Source organism: Cervus elaphus, chromosome 23 (genome assembly GCF_910594005.1).
Source record: "Cervus elaphus chromosome 23, mCerEla1.1, whole genome shotgun sequence".
Taxonomy (NCBI): Eukaryota; Metazoa; Chordata; class Mammalia; order Artiodactyla; family Cervidae; genus Cervus; species Cervus elaphus.
The window spans coordinates 51300464-51322810 of record NC_057837.1 but is presented as its reverse complement, the minus strand read 5'-3'; the positions used below and the strand labels follow the sequence as shown (position 1 = coordinate 51322810).

At 52.6% G+C, this 22347-nt stretch overlaps 2 protein-coding genes across 4 annotated transcripts; both read right to left on the bottom strand.

The window, feature by feature from the left end:
* Positions 1-214: 214 nt before the first annotated feature.
* C23H20orf27 (chromosome 23 C20orf27 homolog) lies at positions 215-13225 on the bottom strand. 3 transcript variants are annotated; one of them, XM_043883280.1, is made up of 6 exons: positions 13058-13225; positions 6010-6185; positions 4558-4700; positions 2077-2215; positions 1114-1236; positions 215-877 (listed from the first exon to the last, which is right to left on the bottom strand). In XM_043883280.1, the coding sequence occupies exons 2-6, from the start codon at positions 6026-6028 to the stop codon at positions 777-779; spliced, it is 525 nt and encodes a 174-aa protein (XP_043739215.1). In that variant the 5' UTR covers positions 6029-6185; positions 13058-13225; the 3' UTR covers positions 215-776. The 3 variants fall into 3 exon arrangements, with proteins under 3 accessions (XP_043739215.1, XP_043739216.1, XP_043739214.1); XM_043883281.1 differs by having other exon boundaries at positions 6010-6179; XM_043883279.1 differs by having other exon boundaries at positions 6010-6126.
* Positions 13226-17938: 4713 nt separating this feature from the next.
* SPEF1 (sperm flagellar 1) lies at positions 17939-22347 on the bottom strand. Its single transcript, XM_043883863.1, has 7 exons — positions 21188-22347; positions 20073-20184; positions 19568-19724; positions 19351-19390; positions 19143-19203; positions 18808-18931; positions 17939-18707 (listed from the first exon to the last, which is right to left on the bottom strand). Exons 1-7 carry the CDS (start codon positions 21294-21296, stop codon positions 18600-18602), a joined length of 711 nt encoding a protein of 236 aa, XP_043739798.1. The 5' UTR covers positions 21297-22347; the 3' UTR covers positions 17939-18599.

The window sequence follows — 22347 nt, the reverse complement described above, 5'->3', positions numbered from 1 at the left end:
ACTCCACAAGACCCCTCTGTGACCTGGGTGGAAGGCCCCTCCCCGTGCAGGCTTTGTTTTCTTGGCAGGCGGAAAATGCCACCACCTGCACATACCTCTTTTGGGGTTAGGTGCTATAATACCACAAAGAAACTCTGCTTCCAAAGAGAGTAAGTGGCCCATCTGCAAGGACTGGGCATTCTCAGGGCCCTGGAGAACAAAAACCCTGCTGGCCTCTGGTATCCACTGGAAGTTTTATTTCTTCAGGATTTTATCCCAACCAGTCATTTAAAAACAACACAGACCTAGGGGGTAGGGATTGGGGACTGCATCTCTCTCCTCACCATGGAGAGCAGTGGAAAAAAGGGAGTAGACAGGAGAGGTGGCTAAAGCGAGACAGCAGCAGTAGTAATAGGGGCAGCTCTACCACAGAGCCAGCTCCCTCCTCTCCTAGGCTCAGACTAGAGCCCTTATGGCTTAGGGTGGGGGTGGGTACGACCCACCCCAGGCCCTCGCCTGGCCCTCCTCAGACAGCCTCCTTGGGGGCTCAATCCATTTCTTCCAGCAGGAGGCTGAGGCACACAGGAGAAAGTAGGAGAAGAAGATGTTGGAGAGGCAGGGAGGTGGCACAAATGAGGTGAGAGGCGTGGGCAAGGCTCTAGCTTAGAGGCCCTTGGACCCTCCACCTCCACACCCACCCTGGGGAAGGGTGAGGAAGCCACACCGTCACGCAGCATTTGGGGAGATGAGGTTGGGTTTAAGGCTGAGGGGCCCCGAGGCAGGTGGGGCCGAGGGCCTCAGTCGAAGCCGTGCCAGTCACTGTGCTCTGAGTCGTATTCTAGCTCAGCACCCACGCACTTGACACCATCTAGCAGCATGGGTGTGCCGTGGTGTCGGTCTGCAAGACAGGTGACAAGTCAGTATGCCAGGTTGGACCCTGGCCCCACCTACTCCAAGGGGACTCCTCTACCTTCCCTCCCAGCTCTGCTAGAGGATGAGGAGAAAGGCACCCACCAAGGAGGCTGGGAATGGGCCAAAACAAGGATCCCTTTTTCAGACTTAAGGAGGGTGGGAACTCCTTGAGGCCAAGCTGGTGCCTCCCTCCTCTAGCCAGACCCGGGCTCAAGCTCTCACCCATGACGCGCGCCTGCACCATCACGCGCACGCAGGTATCGGTGCCACCTTCACAGGCTAGCAGCATCTCCTCCTTGAGGACGCCCTCCTTGTGCGCTGAGTACTCACACTTGACGCTGTAACCTGCCCGGGGCGATCAGCACCTCTGTGGCCTCCTGCCCCCCAGCACTCATGGGTCCCCACCCACCACCAAGACCTCTAGAGGAGCAAGGATGGCCCAAACTCCCCCCACCTCTGCCCCCAGGGCTGTGTACACAGGCCCCTGGAACTTGGCCATTCTTCAATGAGCTCTACATGTAGGCCAGAAGTCAAACTCAGGCTTGCAAGAGGTGGGATTCCCCAAAAACACAGGCAGGGAGCGAGGGTGACGGGGGAGAGAGGGAGGAGCAGGGCAGGGATTGAGCAGATCAGGTGGCAAGAGGCAAAGACCTGAGGAGGCTTGCTCAACCCACTTAAGGGCAAAGTCATGAAGTGGAGGTAGGGGGGACATGAAACTGAAGCTGGGGTTTCTGTAAATGGGGAAACTGATTCCCTAGCCTTTGGGAGGAGGGGTGCTGAAGGTGGCAGGGTATGGAAAAGCAGCTTCAGGTCTGGTGGGTGCTGGGAGGTAGCTGCCCAAAGTTCCTGAGGTTCCAGTAGGTTTCCCCTGGCAAAGGAAGGGCTAAAGGCCCAGAGCAGTTCCTCAGTAGCTCCCACCATCCCCCTGAAGTAACCATCAGGCAGTGAGCAGACACACGTCAATTGTGTGAGCCCGTGGACTTCTGTCCAGGAGTGAGGGCTGGGGCATGGAACCTGCCAAGCTGCCACACAGCAGGCCCATAAAGAGGCATCATGTCTCCTGGTTTCTGAGCTACTCATCAGCCCTCGATGCGGGGGAAGGAAGTACCCATGCTGTCACTCCTACTCACACCCAGGCTCTGCTGGAGGAGGGCAAGCTTTCAGCACCCCAAGCAGGGGACGCACCTTCTGGGATGGGCATGACGCTGAGGAGCTTGAGGTGCAGGCTGGGGACAGGTGCGTCTCGGACGTCCTTGCTCAGCCTGTGCACTGGGGGTAGGGTGAAGGTGATCTCATACCTGTGCAGGATCTTCAGGAATCCAACCTGCAGCAGGGCGGGGCAGGGGACGGAGGCGCCTTCACTCTCAGTCTCCCCCTGGGTCCACCAGGGTGCACCACTGATGGTCCTGTGGGCCCTCCACTTGCTTCCTTGACAATCCCAGGGGATTCTGACTCCCTCCATCATTCTAGCTGGTCCACACCCGTGGCCTGGCAGCTCCAGGCCCTTTCTCCAAGGACCCCACCCCATCACTTGGCCCATATCTGTCTCATGGGCCCTGAAGTTCCTTGGTGGCCCATTTTGTAGATGATAAAATAGAAGCCAGGAAATGACTGGCTGAAGGCCACAGCGTGGTCAAGCTATAGTCCTCCCTGGACCTCTTGGCTACTCCTGCCACACAGCAAGGCACCAGCCACTGGCCACAGGGAAGGCTCAAAACCCCACGACAGGCTATCCACTTGCCCCCACCACTATCAGCATGTGCCCAGGGACACTGGTCCTCTAGTCACTCACGGTGGGGCCACCAGCCAACATAGATAGCACAAGATGGAGGGTGGGTCAGAATCATAAAAACAGACACTAGATGAGCTTTGTCAGCCCAGAGCTGGCCCACAAGGCTGGCACCAGTCATGGAACCTGGAATCCAGCCTGCCCTGCTGGCACATGAACATGGATGCCTGCCCATTCAAAGGCTCACTGTGTCTAACAGCCCTGATTCACAGCCTGGGCAATTTCTGTTGTTCATACACACAGCTTTGCCATCCTCAGAAACTCAGTTGTGTGACAGGTCACAGGCCAGGGTAGCTGTCGGGCAGGCAGGCTGACTGGACTGCCAGTCCAGAAGGGGCAATGTGTGTGCTGTTATCCACAGCTCACAGGGCACACGCTCTCCTGCTCAGTTTCAGGAAATAGATGGCCCTGTCCTTTGGGGGAGCATTTAGCCTTTCAATAGGATCAGTATGATGTCACTGCAGGATAAAGCTCAGTCCCTATGGCTCCCACACTCTGCTAAAAGAGGGCACACCTCTCAAGAGGGCTTTCTGGCTGTACCTGCCAATGGTGACCCTGTGATCCAGCTGCACCACTTGCAGTATTTCCCTGGGGAAATACTCAGATGTAAAAAAACAAAACAAAACCATCACTGCCCTATTTATAACAGTGCAAAATAGAAACAACTGTAACACCAGGGACAGGGAACCAGCTAAATCAATGATGACAGATATAGTGGAATATCAGGCAGTTGTAAAATCTCATGGAAAATTATTTACTGAAACAAACAGAAGATGGATCACAACAGAAGCAAGCAAAAAACAGTATGTACACTAGTATACCAGCTTTTCATTTTTGGAAAGAAAGCTAGAAAGGAAACTGGAATAACACACATCAAAATATTAACCATAGTTATTTCTGGATAGTATCATTGTAGATACTTTTAAATTTCTTTATAGTTTTCTCTATCTTCCAAATTTTCTCTACCATGGACATGAATAGATTTTGCAATGGGAAGCAGGGAGCTATTTTTGAAAGTTTGGGTTCATTCTGTTTGCTCCCTTGGGGAAACTATCAGCTCTTGGAGAAAGAGCAAGGGTTTTAGACTTGGGCAGAAATGGCTATGACTCTGGGCCCCTCCTCAGGGTGGTCTCAATAGATCAGATGCCAACCACCATGCTCACCTCCATGCCTTCCACGGCTCAACACAGGAGCCCTGGTGTACTGTCCAACCTTAAGGCCTCACTCCCTGTTTCCCTCCAATCCATCCCCTCCAAAGAATTCCTCCTGCCCCTCCCAAATGGATGTGGGATCTAACAGTGTCCCAGCAGTTGGAGGAGCCAAGGGTGTAGGAGGTATGGACACTAGAAGAGAGGGAGAAGGGAAAATCATGGGGGTGATAAATACTACCACAAAGAGCTTAAATCAGCCAGAAGTTTGGCAAAGCAGAGTAAATAAAGTCATACCGTGTTATCAATATAATTAGCCTCACATACATACACCCTTCCATTTCCAGCTCTTTGGGGTGTCAATTGTCTCTACTTCAGAGAAGGAAAACCGAGCTGACCTGCCCAAGGTCACAGAGCCAAAATAGGAGGCCCAGAACTGAACCCAGGCCTGTGACACCAAAGCTTGGACACCTGCCTTCCAATTGCAATGGCTGGGGAGATGCTGATGGTAACAGCAGCACCACTCCCATTCAAGTAACATCCTAAGTGCACTCATCTCGTCACAGTCTCACACTTTCGATTTTACAGATGGGGAAACCAAGGCCCAGGGAAGGACAAAGATGAAGCCAGCTTAGAGGAAATGGAACAGGCCCAGGAATCTGGGCAGGGCCAGGGAGAAGGTAGAGGGAATATGGCTGATGATTATAAGGGGGAGAGGTATGCACATACCTTGACCAGAAAGCTGCTGTCGCTCTCCTGGGTGACCATGACCACAGAGTCATGCAGCTTCTCATCAAAGTGGACATGACTCTGGGAGCTTTCTGCATCATGGCTTGTTGCGAAGCGGATACTCCGGACTCTGGACTTGTTGCCTACAAAAAGTGGGAGTGGGCTCCAGGGGCTGTTGCCTTCTTGAGCCCCAGGAAACTACTCCACCGCGTCGCTGCCCTGCCCCGTGACTGCCCCTTCATATCAGTCAGCATCCACTGCTGAGCTAGGCCATATCCTACTGGACAATGGAGATCATAAGGTTTGAGACTCCCATCTGCCCCTGCCTGCTTAGTCCTCCCATAGAAAATGCACACCCTGAGAGAAGGTATGGGGGGATTTAGGGATTAGCTAATATGACTCTTCACTTAGAGGGAATGGGGCTGACAGGGAAGAGAGTCCTGACTCTGACCAAACCCCAGGCAGTGCGGGACTCAGCCCCGGTGCTCAGGATACCCTGCCCTGTGCTCTCCTTCACGTTTCCAAGCTCCCCATCTCTCAGGCCTTCTCTTCTAGGTCTGCTTGTCCCTCCTGCTGACCCCCTTGAGAGGGAGAAGGGCAGAGACAGGAAGGGGCTTGGGCTCCATGGGACCTGGCTGGGGGTGGGAGAAACAGAGGGTCAAAAACCACACTCAGCCCTCATAGAAGGGGCTGCAGCGTCCTCTAAACCTCACTACTGATTATTGGCAGGTAAGAACCACCCAGGGGAGCTCCAGGCCCCCTCCCAGAGACACCTTTCCTTCCTCCGCTTAACCCATCACATGGCCCTCGGCTGTCCCTCACTGGGTCAGGTTTTCCAAGGCCAGGCAGTCAGGGAATTAAGGCAGGCAGATTATTAGGAGCTTGGTGGGGGCCTGGGCCAGTCCTTGCCTGGGTTTTTGCACACAATGAAGACTCAATGGAGGCCCAAGGGGTCAACCTGGCATTTCCATGTTTCCCTGCTGAGTCTCTCAGATTTAACCCTCATATCCTACCTCACCTAAAACCTTCTATGAGTGCTTCTGGACTCTGAATGAAACCCAAATTCCTCTCCACAACCTGCTGTAGCCCTACCCACTTCAGAGCCTCAGTGCTCACACCAAGCCCCTTGTGCTCCCAACCTCCACAGTGGAACGGGGAGGCTGGAACATGGGGCCATGAGGGCACACACCTCCACAGGTCAGCACACCAAGGTTCCCTGCTAGGGCTTGGGCGTCCCCAGCACAAACACTGGTGTAATTACTGATGTAATATAATTCATACCTCACATTCAGACAGACAGACAGACAGACAGACAGACAGACAGACACACACACACACACACACACACACACACACACACAGCCAACGCAGACCCCACATGCAACAATACCCCTTTCCACCAGGGTGCACTAGAAGACTCTACAAACCCCAGCAGACCAGGCAGGCACTCACCCTTGTTGGCTGCAGCCATGGACGCCCTCCCTGCCACAGGGTGAGACACTCAGCTCCTGCCGGACACCACCGGTCACGCTCAGCAGCCTCCCATGTTCCAGGGACACCAGCAGGAGCCTGATGAGTGGGGGGTGCGGAGAGGAGGGCAAGGGTCAGGGCCACTGATGGGCCTGTGGCTGGCGGGAGAGCAGAGATTTCCCTTCAGGAAGGACCCAAACCCCTGTGGCTCTCAGTAGCCCAAGTGGCACCTGCACCCCCTAAGCAGAGGGGGCTTTTGCCCCCTACTCCTCCACCCACTCCACATTTGCCAAGAGCCCTCACCGTTGCCTGACACACTACTGACCCACAGCCTGGCCAGCATGTACTGAGCTGCAGTTTCTGGGTGTCAAAGCACCAGCCCAGAACTCTAGTGCCCAGCAGACCTGAGGCTGGTGGGAAGAGGCGGCCAGCAAAAGAAGGGGACTTCACTGGCACTTTCCAGGGGCCAGTTCCGGTGCTGGTGATCCAGGAGTTGGCCCAGCCCAGACACACAGGTTGTACCATCATACATCCAGAGGTCACAGTATTCTCGCTGCACAAGTCAATCCAGGTCAGAATTAACAGTATGCTTCGAGGGGGTGAAATACGGGGGCCTATAGAGTAAGACATGTTCTTAGAGCTTTTCCTCCTGGTGCTCAAACAGGGCCATATACAGAACAGGCACCTATGATAGGGTTGCCACCCATCAGAACTCACAGTTCAGACTCTGCCTTGATTGGCAGGCCTTCCAGTTCAGCTCCCCAAGGGCAGCCTCAGGGCAGAGACAGTGGGAGGTACCCCCAGGAAGCCTGTGTAAGCAGCACAGCTCTGAAACACTGGGCTGGGACCATCTCACCATCAAAGAGAATATTATGCAATTGATGTTAACAGATGGAACTATATAAAATCAGAGCATTCACAGTGATTATGAAAAAAAGAAGAAAGCAAAACAAATCCAAACCCTCATTTGTCACTACCGACAATACCAACACCCTAACTCTCTGCTCTGAAAACTGGCAATCTTAAAGAGAATTAATTCAGTCTGTCTCTTGGTCTTTCTTGAAGCCAAATTGCCCTGGTGGTTAAAGGATAGCTTTTTCTTAACAAAGGAATGACTGAATGCTAAATAATTCTGCAAACCCCCCCCCCCCCAAAAACAAATGTTGGAAGCAACACTAATCAGTGGATGCTAAACCAGGAAGGCGTGGATGCTCACAGATGCACAAGTACCACTGACAGATGACCTCAGGTTAAAGGGAACAAGTTTGCCATGGAGCAAAGTGACATCAGCCAGTCTTGCACTAGTCAGCCTCCTCTCACTCAGAATGGGACACCGGGCACAAGTGTGCCTACTGATGTGAAGCAGCACCAAGTCACAGCACCGCTGACGGGGCACTTCTGCCCCAAATGTCTAACCTGCAAGCAGAACCAATTAAATGACTCCACAAGAAAGCAAGGAGACAAACCCAGAAGGCCAGATATTCTGCAAGACAAGTGACCTAATTTTAATAAAAGAGGGAAGTTGCTTTAGATAGGAGATGGGCCAACTACAGCCTGTCAGGCTGCCACTGTTTCCTGTTTTTTTTGTAAAGTTTTACTGGCACACAACCAAGTACTCATTTGTTTACATGTTGTCTACAATTGCTTTTATTTGTTTCTTTGTTTTGCTGTGCCCTCACGGCTTGCAGGATCTTAATTCCCTGACCCAGGGATTAAAGCCTAGCAGTGAAAGTCCTAACCACTGGACTGCCACCTAAAATTGCTTTTGCACTAAAGCAATCCCTGGTTCACGAAGATCTCCTGGAGGAGAAAATGGCAACTGACTCCAGTATTTTTACTTGGGAAAAAACTCCATGGACAGAGGAGTCTGACAGGCTACAGTCCACAGGGTTGCAAAGAGTCGGACATGACTGAGCACACACATTAAAACTACTCTTAGTAGTTGCCACAGAGGCCACATAGCCTGCAAAGTCTAAAATATTTACTATCTCGCCCTTCACAGTAAAAGTTTGCCAACTGCTGTGCTAAATTAATACACAAAGAGACTAAGAAGGCAGGATACTCTATGGGACAACTGACCTGGTTTTTCCCACCATGTCAGTTTCAAAAAGAAAAATATATGTAGAGGGGGATTTCTAACTACCTAAAAAAGAATTTGGGAGATAAGTGGAAAATGTTAATAAACAGGACTGGATCTTAGATGACATTAAGAAATAAGAGTTGATCAGCTAGGTGAGATAATGGAATTAGATCATGTAGAGAAGTATGTCCTTATTTCCCCTGGAGGAAATGGCAACCCACTCCAGTATTCTTGCCTGGAGAATCCCATGGACAGAGGAGCCTGGCAGACTACAGTCCAGAGGGTTGCAGAGTTGGACACAACTGACTGAGCACGCATGCATGCACGTATCCTTATTTGTCAGAGACATACACTAGAGATGAGTGATGTTGAATGACCTCTGCTGGTCCAGGGAATGAAGAAAAACCATGGAGTGGCCTCAAAGAGTTGGGGCTGGGCCTGTGGAGGGCATGACCTCAAGGCCTCTCGGGTGCTGAGCTACCCTGGGAGCAGGCCTGACCTCCCTCCCCATTTCCCAATGCAAAAGCCCACCCAGGCCCAAGCCCCACCTCAAAGGCAGGGCTAACAGCTTGGGTATGAGAAGCACCCCCATTGGAAGCCTCAGGAGGTACAGAGAAGGGCAAACCTAGAGCCTCAGGAATGCAGAAATAGCCGCAGGCCCGCACTCGGCCAGTCCCAGAAGGGCAGCCCCTAAGGCTGTCTCCAGAAAGTCTGGCCCTTGGAGAGTGGCCTGCCCTACCTACCCACTCCAGCCACCCCCGAAGCTGTGGACTCAGAGCCTGTGAAACACAAGCCAAGAGCAAGGGGACCAGGCCTTCCCCCTACCTTGCGCGGAGGCTGTTCCAGCCACATCTCTACAGCCAGGGGAAAAAATGACAAGATACCCCATTTCCCAGGCTTCCCAGGTGGCTCGGCGGTAGAGAATCCACCTGCAATGCAGGAGACACGGGAGATGTGGAGATTCAATCTCTGGATCAGGAAGATCCTCTGGAGAAGGAAATGGCAACTCCCTTAAGTATTCCTGCCTGGGAAATCTCATGGACAGAGGAACTGGTGGGCTACAGTCCATGGAGTCATAAAAGAGTCGGACACGACTCAGTGACTACACAACAACAATCATAATTTTGTGGCTTCTCAGGTGGTGCAGTAGTAAAGAATCCACCTGCCAATGCAGGAGACTCAGGAAATGTGGGTTCGATTCCTGGGTTGGGAAGATCCCCTGGAGTAGGAAATGGCAATCCTTCCCAGGACACTTCCTGGGAAGCCTGGATGAAACAGAGGCTGGTGAGCAAAGGCTCCTGGGGCTTTTATATGCACGGTCCTGTACCTGTCTTCCTCCCCTGTCCACTGCCTGTTGCCTGCCTGCCTGCCTTCACCCAAGCCATCTGCCTGGAACAATTCTGTTCTCCCATCCACATCTCAGTCTCGGGACCCTTTTCATGGCAGCACAACCCATTCCCACCCCCTCCCATTCCAGGATAGGCCTGAAAATCTTCAAAAAGAATTCCCTTTCTCACTTCTAGGATCGTTTAATATCTCTGTCTGCCACCTTGCAAGGGCAGCGACTGTGCTTTTGCCAAACCCTGTGTTCCTAGCACCCAGCCCAGCATCTGGCAGGGAGCAGCTGTGTTAGTTTTATATTCGTTAAATGAATGAAGGACCAAACTAAACGGAGCCCAGGAATGGGCCTCAGTGGGCCCTTTAGGCAGACGTAGCACATCAGGGCCCAGAGGCTGTCAGAAGAAGAGCTCCCCACCCTGCTCTCTTAGCAACCCCTGCGCTGGAAGGCATTCCCTTTCCCCCATCTCAGAGTGGTGCCTCCCACAAGGCATCTTCTAGCCTGGCCACAATTGGCTGTTACCTCCCCACTGCCACCACCAGCGAGGGCAGGACCTGTGTCTCTTGCACTGCGCAGAGCTCAGTATAGAGCAAGCACTCAGGCATTGCCTTGTAACCCTTGGGCACTGAGAACAGAGAACGAGAAGGCCCAAAAAAGGCTGGAAACGCTCCTTTCCCAGCAGAAAGCCTCATTGGTCACTGTCCCCTGTGAGCCAGACCCTGTGCCACACACAATTCTTCATTAAATCAGGAGAAGAGGGCATCAGGCCTCTTCCTGCAGCAGCTGTGTCCAAAGAGAAACACCAGGCACCCTTGAAGCCCCAGGCCTCCTCTTGTGCCAGCCAAATCTTGATTGTGGCCCAAGCAGCTCAGCCCCCAAGAGGCAGCAGGGCCATGGTAAAGAGCATGGGCTCCAGAACCCCAAAGACCTGGTTTAAATTCAGGCTGCATGGCAGTTACTTCATGCCTCAGTGCCTCAGTTTCCTCACCTGCAGCACAGGAATAAGCAACGGCCTCTTTCTCAGTGGGTCTGGTGCAGCTGGTGCCTGAAGCTCTGTGACAGCACTCCCCACTCTGCCCCCACCTTTGCAGAACAAATCCCCCAAAGGACTGCTTTCTGAAGCAACAGTAATTTCAGCATCAAAGAAGCACTTCAGGCCAATCCTGAGCAGTCAGGAATGGCCCTTAGGGCAGGCCCCAGAGACTCTAGCCTTCTCAGAAAACAGCTCAAAGGTTGAGGGGCCTCCCTCTCCCTTCCATCATCCTGCCTCCCCCTTCCCTGACTCCCAGGCCAGCAAGTTCTCCAGGGATTGCCAGAGAGCAGACTGTTGGGAACTCACTGTCCACCTCCCTCAACCAGAAGGACTTATAAAGAAAATGTGAAGAATATGTATCCTGGGAAATGCCCTCATTCCAGCAAAAAAAAAAAAAAAGACACCCACTCTTTAAATGAGCTGTCAGAGGTGATACCAGCCAGAGGTGATACCATGGAGAGTCATGGGATGGGGAGGGTTGGGAAGCTGAAAGAAGGGCCTTGGGGGACTTCTTCAGCTCTCAGATACTCTCTCAGGGAAACTGGCAGAACCTTCTCTATGGGAAACAGAGAGCTCCCCGCTCAGGTCCCTCTCAGCTTTAGAGAGACTAGCTGCTTCAAGGTTATCCTACCCAGGGTAGAGCTCAGCCAGGCTCACTGGCGCCTCTGGCATAAGGAATAGAAACAAGGAAATGGCAGCTGGGCAGACAGACAGTTACACAGAAACTCAGAGTTCTCAGCCCCCTAGATTCCTGCTATGCACACAGGGTGCTAGCTGCTGCTCCAAACTGTCCCACACTTGGCGTCCAAGGCTGGAGAGTAGGCCAAAGGCAGTCTGTCCATGGCAAAGTAGAGCTCCAGGACCTGCCACCCTCTTACCCTATACCCCACAGCTGCATGCTCCCAGCACCTCTCTGCAGCCCCCAAGTCCCAACCATCACAGGACCAGCCCCAGCGTGTCCTCTGCTTTGTGGTTAGGGACATGCTTCTTGGGGCCTTGCTTCTCATTCATTCTTCAAGTCCCATTCTCAACCTGTTGAAGTATTTTCTGAGCCAGGAACTGTACAATCTCCTACCTTCCCCACCCCAATTCTGGGCTCAGTCCTGGCTTAAGCACTCAGTCCCACAGAAGCTGTTCCTCAAAGCTCAAGCATGGGGCTTCCCTGGTGGCTCAGAGGTAAAGAATCCACCTGCCCATGTAGGAGACACAGGTTTGATTCCTGGTCAGAGAAGATCCCACTTGTTGAGGAACAACTGTGAGGCACAACTACTGAGCCCACGCTCTACAGAGCCCGAAAGCAGTAACTACTGAGCCTTCGTGCTACAACTACTGAAGCCTATGTGCCTAGAGCCTGTGCTCTGCAACGAGAGAGCAGCCCCAGCTCACTAGGGCCTGCATACCTAGAGCAAGGCCTGGAAAGGCAAGGCTGGAGGTCAGGAGTGGTTGTGGCAGTTTTACAGCAACTCAGTCTCGATGTGACTCCATTTCCTCCTTCCTCCAGCAGGCCAAAATTGCAAGGGTAAGTATGGGTGGTCTCTCTCTCAAAAATGGGTGGAGCAGGGCTGAACTGAGGAAAGGACCCCACCATCTCACATCCTCTTGTCTCCCCCAAGAAATGCTGCCTTCCTCTCCCCAGGATCTCCTCCCCACAATCCCTCTAGCCTGAGGGTGCTTAGACACCTCTAGCCTCCAGACTGACTGCCCCACCCAGGGGAGGCCAGGTCCAGGGGGCAACAGCTGCCTCTGACCTGCTTCAGCTTCCTGGGCAGAGAAACGCCTTACCCACACTTCCCAAAGCCATGATTCGAGAGGGAAAGCAACTTAATGTCTCCCTTCTCAGTCCACCAGGATCCCTGCTCACTAAAAGAAACACTGGTCCAGAACCTAAAGGAAGGCCTCCTGCTCTGTGACAACGGGGTGGTAAATCACCAAGCTCCCAGAGACATCAGGGGCCTGGGTATATGAATCTGTATCCTCTCTACCCTCCATCCCCATCCTATCCTCATCTTCTAAGGAGACAAATGCATCTGGACGTTGCCCCACCCTCCACCCCCAATCACATCCCTCCTGGGCTGCGAGGCGGCGGCTCTGTCCCTCAGAGATAATCCTCTCTGTCCCACCATCACCTCTGCTGACGCAGTAGTTTCGCGAGCCCATACTCCCCAACATCACTGTCCTCCTCCCTGAAGGTGCCGAGCCACGCGAGGTTCAGAGTCTACTCGTCCAAGGACAGCAGCGAGGCGATGACAAAGGTGGGGAGGGGGCTGGGAGTTGCTGACGGCGCTGACCCTATAGGCCCCCACCCTCACTGTGTCACACGTGCCCTCGACAGCGCCCCGCGGAAAACACTTCAACTCTACCACCTAACGGTCACCTGCGGCCCTGGGACCTAAAACCTCCCCAGCTCGGGTGCCAAGGAGCCCTCCCTGGCCCGGCCCCGACAGCGGAGCCTTCCTCCAGCTCCAGCCCCAGCCGGAGGGGTCCCAGGCACCGACTACCTAGAACGGTGGCTCGGTTGGGAGGGGATCTCTGTGAGTGGGATGAAACTGGGAGGTGGCAGAAGGAAGAGCAGTCTCACCGTGCGGGAAGCACCCTGAGGCCGCGACGGTCAGGGACGACCGCAGCTGCTGCAGTGGCTGAGGCGGCAGCTCTGGAGACCGCGGCAGCAGCCGGGGCTCAACACCGAACATGAGAGAGCCCCGCGCCGCCGCCGCCCGCCGCAAGGGCACGCCCCTCCCCCCGCCCATTGGTCGACGGGGGAGGTGGGGCGAGGGCGCTTCGGACCAATAAACGGGCGCCAGAGAACCGCCAACGGGCGATGCGTCTCTGCGTCAGGAGGCCCTGCGGCTGCGCTGTGAGAGCCCACGCCCCAGGGCCCGAGAAGTTCTCGCGATGAAGTTAGCCCTCGAGTTCGCGATAACCAACGACCGGAATCGCTCAGAAGCCAGAGAAAGAAGAAGCAACTTTGAATGGACTCAACGCGCGTCCACTCTCAGCGTTGGGGTTTGCACTTTCCGTCTCCGCCCAACTTGGAAGGGGCGTCCCTCGTGTTCCGCCCCCTGCAGCGGCCGTAAGGTGGGGCTCAGAGCTAGGTGGGGCACCTGAAGGTTGCCTTTTCCCCTAGGCTTCCAAGCCCGCCTGGCAGTTGATAGGGGTATCGCTAGGTCCTGTCCTGGAGGGGAAGAACCCTCATTCTCGCTCTGCGATCTCTGGTTTCTGCATCTTCCTCTTCCGTCTCATCTCCCTGCCTCGGAGGAAATCTCCCTGCCTTGAGGATCTGAGACACATCCTTGGCGTCCGGCTGGCCCTGAAATGCACCAGAACAAAGAAGGCCCCGCGGGGTGGGGTTTGGGAGAACCTCTTCAGGCGCCTCCGGGGACCACAGCCTCTGCTCTCGGTCTCTATGGAGGCAGTCGCAGTGTCAGAAGGATGCGCCTGGCTCTGCGTCCCAGGGTGCGCACATGCACGGAGCCTTCGGAGCGAAACCGTAGCCCTCGGATCTTTAAGGGTTCTAGCCATTGCTCCGCCTACAGGTCCTTGAACAAACAACACCCCCCTCCCCATTTCGCTGGCTGGAACAGGGTCCCTAAAGTACCCGCGGGGAATGAACCCTTCTAACAACATAACTAGGAGAGAGATGGTATGGGCGGCTGAAGGCCAGCTTCTTTTCAGAAAGACCGCGGTCACTGCGTCTGGGGAGCCTCCAAGGCTCCTACCCTCTGCTGGATCCCTGTGACCCCTAACTTATCTTCTGGTCTCTGGTTAACACCCTGTTGACAGATCTTCCTGAGCTATCGTTTCCAGTGAATCCTACCCTGCTCCAAAGTGCTCTGTGCTCTGGGAGTGTCCAGAAAAACCTCAAACTTCTTAGCAGCATTTTGGGTGAAACGTGAACACTCTGGTGTTTGAGATGACCGATCATCGGGAGATCTCCACATTCTGATCTCAGCCCACCCACTCTTGCTAGATGCTTTGTCTTTATCCAACTCCACCAGTCCATGTGCCCCACTTGTCTCCCCCTCAGTTGCAGTCCTATGTCTATTCTTCAAGGTGGCAGACGATGTGCCCAGAGTAAGCTATAGATGTATTTTGTTTAGTCCATATGGGCTTTAAAAAATTCTAATTCAGACTTCCCTGGTGGTCCAGTAGTTAAGAACCCACCTGCCAATGCAGGGGACACAGTTTGACTCCTGGTCTGGGAAGATTCCACATGCCTCAAGGCAGCTGAGCCTGGGTGCTGCAACTACTGAAGCCCCCACACCTAGAGCCCATGCTGCTCCGCAACAACAGAAGCCACTGCAGTGAGAAACCCTTGCACCACTAGTAGCCCCTGCTCAAGGCAACTAAAAGCCTACACACAGCAGGGAAGACCCAGTGCAGCCATACATTAATTAATTAATTAAAGAAAACTAAACTCTTGGAAAAAAAAGTCTAATTCTTCCTCCTCTGCTTGTTCTTCCTCTTATTGATTGAACAGTGTAGATTCAATTCTAGCCTGGCACCAAAGGCTGACACCTCAATTTACCATAGTCCTCACCAGTCCCTATTTTCTGACATTTATTTTACCTCTGGGTCTATGTAGACATCTGAATTTATGATCCCCTCCTTATACTACCTTCCCACCTGGAATGGCCTTCCCGCTCTCTCATAGGCAAAACTACCCTCCTTTCAAGACCAGGTTAATGCCTTCCTGTTATATTTTTCAGTCAACTTCTCAAAATCATCCCTGCTGTGGACTCGACATACAGACTAACGACTATTATTTCTTTTCTTTTCTTTTCTTTCCCTTGGGACTTTTAATTGTCAGCTCCTTTCAACAACTATTTACTAAGTGTATGTGACAAGCAAGTTACTGTGCAAGGCTCTGGAGTTAAAGGCACTTACAGTTTAGGGTGGGAGATAAAAGACAAAAAGAACTGTGATCTCCTGTCCCTGCCAAACATTCCTCACACTCCCAGGCACTGGGCAGTCTGGCTAACTAGCCAGTTGGGGGTCCTGCAATACAGAGCTTTCCCTGCCTGGGGATATTACAGGCTCCCAGGGTAGGCCCCAAAGCCACAGTGCAAGTGCAGATGGTTCCAGAAAGCCTCCAGGAGGAAATGAGACTCTTCATGCCAGGAGGAAGTCAGGGTAGAAGGTACCCAGCTATGCCCCCCTCAAAGTCCAACAGCCTGTATACCAAGAATAGGGTGAGCCAGCAAGGGAGGATTTATGAGCAACTCCAGGTTAGGAGAACAGATTGAGCATATGTAAAGCATCCACTCCAGCTTCAAACACATGGTTTTCTGAACTTCATTATTTTTATTTTTTTTTCCTTTTTTCTTCTTTTTTTTTGGCTGTACAGCCCAGCTTGCGGGATCTTGGTTTCCCCAAGCAGGGGCTGAAGCTGCACCCTTGTCAGTGAAAACCTGGAGTCCTAACCACTGGGCTGCCAGGGAATTCCCTGGACTTCATTCTTTTTAATAAAAATTAAACAGTTATAACCTCATTGGAAAACTACTTGGCAGTATCTAATAGAGCTGATAAAATGCCAACCCTGTGACCCAGCAATTCCACTCTTAGTGACACATCAAAAGACATGTATACAAACCTTCGTGGCGGCATCATTTGTCATAACCCCCAACTGGAAACCACCCTGATGTCCATCAACAATAGAATAAGTCTGCTTTCTCTCAGAAGTAACACTATTCTAGATTTTATCCTTTCATTGTTCCTTCATCTGCATGGTCACGAGCTTTTAAAATAGCTCCCAGTTATCCCTGCCTCTTGGTTTTCACACCTGTGTGTACCTCTCCCCTTGAAAGTGGGCTGGACTTCATGAATTATTTATTTATTTTGCTGCCTTGGGTCTTAGCTGCAGCCCATAGGATCTTTGTTGCAGAGTACGGGCTTTCTAGTTGTGGCACGAAGGCTTAGCTGCTCCACAGCCTGTGGGCTCTTTCCCTGACCAGGGATTGAGATTGAGTCCCCTACATTGCAAGGTGGATTCTTAACCACTGGACCACCAGGGAAGTCCCTGTCTAATGACTTTTAATAAATGGAGTACCACAAATGTGATGGATGTAACTTCTGCAATTACATTAGATAAGATTATAACTTCCATCTTGCTAACAGACTCCATTAACTCCCTTGCTGGCTTTGATGAAGTAAGCTATCATACTGGAGATGGTCACATGGCAAGGAAATGAGGGCAGCCACCAGTCAATAGCCAGCAAAAAACAAACCCTCAGTCCATCAGCCCACAAAGAACTTAACTGTCGACAACCAAGTGAACTCAGAAGTCAATCTTTCCCCAGTTTTCAGATGAGACCATAGCTCTGGCCAACACTTTGACCACAGCCTTGTGAGAAGCCCTGAACCAGAGGATCCAACTAAGCCATGCCTAGACTCTTCACCCACAGAAAATATGAGGTAATAAATATGTGCTGTTCAAGTCACTAACTTTGTAATAAGAAAATAAATAGGAGTTCTTTTCAGTTCTGCTATTACAAGGAGTGTTGCTATGAACATCGCAGTACATAAGTCACAAAACACAGGAACTTAAGTTTCCCCTGGATATGCTGAATATGTTGGAGAAAACTCTTGAGAGTCCCTTGGACTGCAAGGAGATCAATCCAGTTAATCCTAAATGAAATCAACCCTGAATATTCATTGGGAGGACTGATGCTGAAGCTGAAGCTCCAATACTTTGGCCACCTGGTGTGAAGGACTGACTCTGGAAAAGACCCTGATGCTGGGAAAGATTGAAGGCAGGAGGAAAAGGGGATGACGAGGATGAGATGGTTGGATGGCATCACCAACTTGATGGACATGAGTTTGAGCAAGCTCCAGGAGTTATGGATGGACAGGGAGGCCTGGCGTGCTACAGTCCATGGGGTCGCAAAGAGTCGGATACGACTGAGCAAATGAACTGAAGTGATGCTGAATATATGCCTAGGAATAGAACTGTGGGGTCCCAGGATATTCAAATGTTCAATGTTGCTAGGAATGTAATGATCAGAGTTAAAGTCACACCAAGGCCAGGGTATCGGTCAGGGTTGGGAGTCAAGCTTGGTCTTGGTCCATAGAACTTGGGGTCAGTTTGTGGGCAGGGTCGGGAGTCATACACGTTTAGGGGTGAATCCATAAGCAAGGTTGAGGGTGACTCTGTGGCTACATTTGGGAAGAATCTGAAGCCTGGACTTGTGGTTGGGTTTGGGCAATGCTGTAAGACACTGAGAGTAAGTTTGGGGGTCAGTCTAAGGCCTGACTTAGTTAAGAGTTCAACTTCTAAGAGTTAGAAGTCAGGCTGTCCTAGTGCACAAAACCATCCTCCTACCAAGAAGTGGCCACTGCAGGGTCCAGCTCCCCAAGAGTTGAGACCCAGCCTGGGCCCACAAGGCTCTTTCACTTAAGGGGTGGGGATAACACAAGGAGGACAGGAACTCACCTCCCTCAGAGAAGAGAAAGCAGGCACAGGAAGGACACCATAACTTTAATGGGAACAACTCAGCTCCACATCCCCCAAATATTCTCAACATACACTGTGGGAGGGGAGGACAATTGGAAGGCACAGTCTGTGGCTGAGCTCACACCTCACCCCTTCCTCTTCAGCTGCTGTGTTCTCCAGCCTTTAGCTGGGTCCCAGGTGAGTGCCCAGGAGGGGCAAGGAAGCCCGTCAGCTGTCTCGGACAGCCTCCCCTTTGACCCATGGTACAGAGAACTAGCCTGGATGGAGACGCTGCTGTCACCAGAGCTGGGTGGGGACCCGGTTCTAAGGGTGCAGACCAAGCTGGGGGACCACCCCCTAAGGCCCAGCACCGGGAGCACCAAGGCAGAGTCCCTGGTGTCAAGCACTGCTTTGGGGTGCACGCCAGGTCTCTGCATGTGGCTTCTGGGTTCTGGAAAGCGGTCCATTCTCCTGACCCAGATGGAGCGGAAGGAGTGGCTCAGTTCCTGGGCTCCGCTTGGAGGGTTCCTGTCCCACTGCCCCCCATGCTCACTCACACCCCAAGGGGGCGCTTGTGTCCCAGGAGGCTCACTGGAGCAGCTGGCTCCGCCCGCCCATTCGTCTGCCCTTCGAGGTGGGTGCGTCAGTTGCGATGTCTGGGCTCTGGCGGATAAGGGGGCGTCTCCCAGGCTCACCGCTGCTTGCGCTCTGCCTGCTGGAGCCTCCGGGAGAGGTCTTCTATGCGCACGTTCTTGAGCTGGAGCAAGTGCTCCAAGCGTCTCACCTTCATCTGCAAGACCTAGGCCAAGCCACACAGAAGTCAAGTCCAGTGGCCTGCTGCCCCCTGCCCATCTTCCCAGGCCCCCCCCCACCCCTGCTCCCTCCCAGTGCGCCTTCACCTGCACGGTCTCCTGCGAGGCCAACAGCTCCTGCTCCTTTTCAGCGATCTGGAGGACGAAGCTTGGGTCGCTCTGCAGTGCCTGGCTGTACCCTGGAGGCTGGGGCACAGGCAGTCGGCCCTCCCTGGGGTGAGATGCAGCTTAGCTGAGGCTTGGATCTCAGACCCCACCATCACCCTTTCAGTGTCCCTCGACCAAGCCTTCCCTCCCTCTCACTGTCCCTGAAATCCCTCCATCCCTGACTTCCCTATCTTTCCAGATGCAACCCTCACCCTGACCTCCCAGGTAGAGAGAATATCAGGCTTGGTAAGGTCAGGAGTTCCCAGCTTCCTTACCTGAGTTGCCCCCGTCCCTGGGGGTCTGGGGCACCTTCCCCTCGGGCCTTCTGGGACAAACCTGAGAGAAGGCAAGTATAGGAATAACCCTGAAGGAGTCCTATTTTCCTGTCTTCCCCCTCCCCGTAGTCCCACCCCTTCCCCCACAGGAAGGAAGGACAGGAGAAAAGCTCTTCCTGGAAGGGAAGGCAAGTAAAGGCTACCTTACCCACATCCATGTAGTCAGTGCCATCCTGCGGAGCCAGCTCCTGAAAGAACCGCCCAGAGTCTGCAGTGACCTTGGGCCGCCCACTCCCAAGGACATCCCTCCCGCTGTGGGCTCCCTTTAGCCAGACACCCTTCTCCCAACTTGTCACTGAGGCAGAGCTTTCTGCTGCCTGGGAAACTCCCCTAGAACAGTGCAAGAAGCTGGAGTGAGCAGGCACCTGTAAGGAGCCGATGCCCTGCTTCCTACGTTTCTGACGCTCCTCTAGGCGCTGCCTCAGTGGAATGAGCACCAGCTCCACCACACCTGGGGCACACTGTGCTATCTTGCGCATCACGTCTTCTGGTACAGAGAAGTTCAGTTTGTTCAGCACCTTCCTGGGGGTAGACATAGGGATGGTGGATTGATTCCTGGGTGGATGAAGTGAGGGGTGGGGGGAAGGAAGGAGATGCAGCAGTGGTAGCCCTTCTGTGCACAGCCCTGGGGGAATGGAAGGGCACCCAACCTGAGCCCAGAGCATGTATGTCTCGAGGATCCTTGTCACCTCCCCCAAAGAAGAGTCCCTTGATTTTGTTACCAGATAGATTCTGTCTGCATTGTCCTTCCCACCCCAGCCACCAGCCTGGACTGTGGAGACCATAGGAGGTGGAGGGGCTGGGCAACCCTTCCTCGGATCCCAGGCTAGGGGCTAGAAATCCCACTAGTGTGCCCAGGTATTCTGTTACCTGTTCAGGTGACCCCAGTTGCTCAGTTTCTGCTGGAGAGAGTTGGCAGGGACATAATTGTGCATCTCCACCATCTTGGGGAAGTAAAACTTGATGACCTCTGCTACCAGGACTGAGGGAGAGGAGGTGGGAGCAGACATGGAAGGTGTAGAGATGGGTAAGGAAGAAGGAAGAGGGAGAATGAATGGGTGGGGTGGGAGAATCAGGGGTGGCAGAGTGGTGGGGCCAACAGAAGAGGTAGAGATGTGGATAGGGGAAGGATAATATGGAGGGGAGGTAAGAGAGCAAGAACAGTGATCAGCCAGAGACAAATTCTCCAGAGGAGCTTCATCCCTTTGCCATTAACTCAGGGCATCTGAAAACTAAGGTCTCTAGTCCCCTATTACAGAATGAGTATCTAAGAGATATAGGAATTGACATAAATACACACAAACACACAATGATACAGAGATGTAGAAACACACGCAGACACATAGGGCCATCACAGTGTCCCAAGAGACAGTTACCAATACACATATACACAGAAACACAAAGTGTCACATATGCATCAATATACACACAGAGAAATGCATACTTCTGTCATTAAAATCCCAGGAGAGCGTCTTCAACACACAGACACCTAAACAATCACAAAGAAACATACGCACACAACACGCCCGTTTTTACATATAGGACAGAACATATCAACTTGCATATGAACAAACACATGCTCAGACTCCCACAAGACATATAGAATACAGGAATAAGCGTGCACACACACAGGCAGATGCACAAATACACATCTTAGTCATTAAAGTTCAGGGAAGGAGTCATAGACACATACACACACAATACACCCCACACAAAGGATAGAACATGTATACATAAATATGGACACACACATGCTCACATTCCCACAGATGCACACTTCTGCAATTGAAATCTTAGGAGATGGACACCCCTCTCCCTAACCCACACCTAACTCCTCTGCCACAAGCACACAAGCACCAAGAGACATGTATTCCCATAGACCCTGTACACACGTACATACAGGACAGAAGGCGTTGACACACAAAGACATACAGGACACACCCAGGCGTGCGTACGGACACACTCACACACGTTGAAGCACACACCTCCATCACTGAAGTCCCGGGACAGATTTCGCTTGGGCCGGGACAGAGGGATGTTGTCTACCCACAGATACAGTTGGTGCAGTGCTTCCTCATCCACGCTGCCCGCCATTGGCGCCCTCGGAAAGGTCAGCCTGTTCCAGCTGTATAGCGTCCAGGGCCAACCTCACGAGCCCTCAAGACCTCTTCTCTCGCCACTGCTGCGACCCAGATCCGCCGCTGCGTCTCTAACCCAGACTCGCGTCCCAGCTGGGAGCGGCCATATTGTTTTCTGAAACCATGGCAACCGAAACTGACTCTCCGGGGAGCAGGGGCTTCTGGGAGTTGTAGTTTTCCCCCCTCCCGCTGCCTCCCTTCAGGCCTCACTTTGAAAAAGCTGTTTCTCTTCCCCGCCTCCCAAGAAACCACCTCTGCCAAATGCTGACCGGACACTGGCCCACTCTGGGAACTGCCGAAGACAACCAGGCCTCCAGAACCCCTGCATCAGTGTCTTCAGAACAAGGATCCCCTTCAGGGTCCTTTAGCAATCAGTCCCAAGTGAAGGCAGCAGCCCAGTGTTTGTCAGCTTTATCTGGGGGTCCATTGTTAGTCACCAGCTGCTTCACATCTGGACTGTGGAAGGCTGTGTGACAGTCCTTGCCAGGTCCCTCCTCAAAGCTCTGTGCTCATAGAGCCATCTCCACACCACTGTCCCTTACCCCCCACCCCCATCCCCAGTGGAATCCTGGTGAGGCATTTAATATGTAACCCAGATTCCCAGGGAGAACACCAGACCTCAAGACCAGTGTCTTTGCAGGTCATTTAAGTCCTTAACCCTATTTCCTTCTTCATGAAATGGATATGGTTCTCATCTATTTGTCCCAAAGGAGTAATAGGGAGAATGGGAAAGATATTTACAGATCTGTATTTGGGGACTGGGGGAACAGGAGTTAGTTATAAGTACCAGAGCTTCAGCTCCTGTAGACACTTCTACACCATTCATCTCCCAGAGCTATTCTACAGTTTAGAAACTGAGTCAGTAACCAGTTCCTTTAGGAAAACAGAGCTAAGAATGTCTTAGTAAAGGGACACTTCAAGATCAGCCTGGGGAAGAGAGCTTGCTTCTGCCACAGACTAGTGATTTGGCTTTGGGCACTTTTCTGTACATGTTTTCTCATGGTTTT

Coding starts and splice junctions, on each gene's coding strand:
- C23H20orf27 (XM_043883280.1), bottom strand. Junction 2,216..4,557: donor ACAGCAGCTTTCTGGTCAAG/GTATGTGCATAC, acceptor GCCCTGCTGCAG/GTTGGATTCCTGAAGATCCT. Junction 878..1,113: donor GGTGCAGGCGCGCGTCATGG/GTGAGAGCTTGA, acceptor CCTGTCTTGCAG/ACCGACACCACGGCACACCC.
- SPEF1 (XM_043883863.1), bottom strand. CDS start 21,296: ATGGCGGGCAGCGTGGATGAGGAAGCACTGCACCAACTGTATCTGTGG. Junction 19,725..20,072: donor AACTGGGGTCACCTGAACAG/GTAACAGAATAC, acceptor GTCTACCCCCAG/GAAGGTGCTGAACAAACTGA. Junction 18,708..18,807: donor CCTCGCAGGAGACCGTGCAG/GTGAAGGCGCAC, acceptor GGCTTGGCCTAG/GTCTTGCAGATGAAGGTGAG.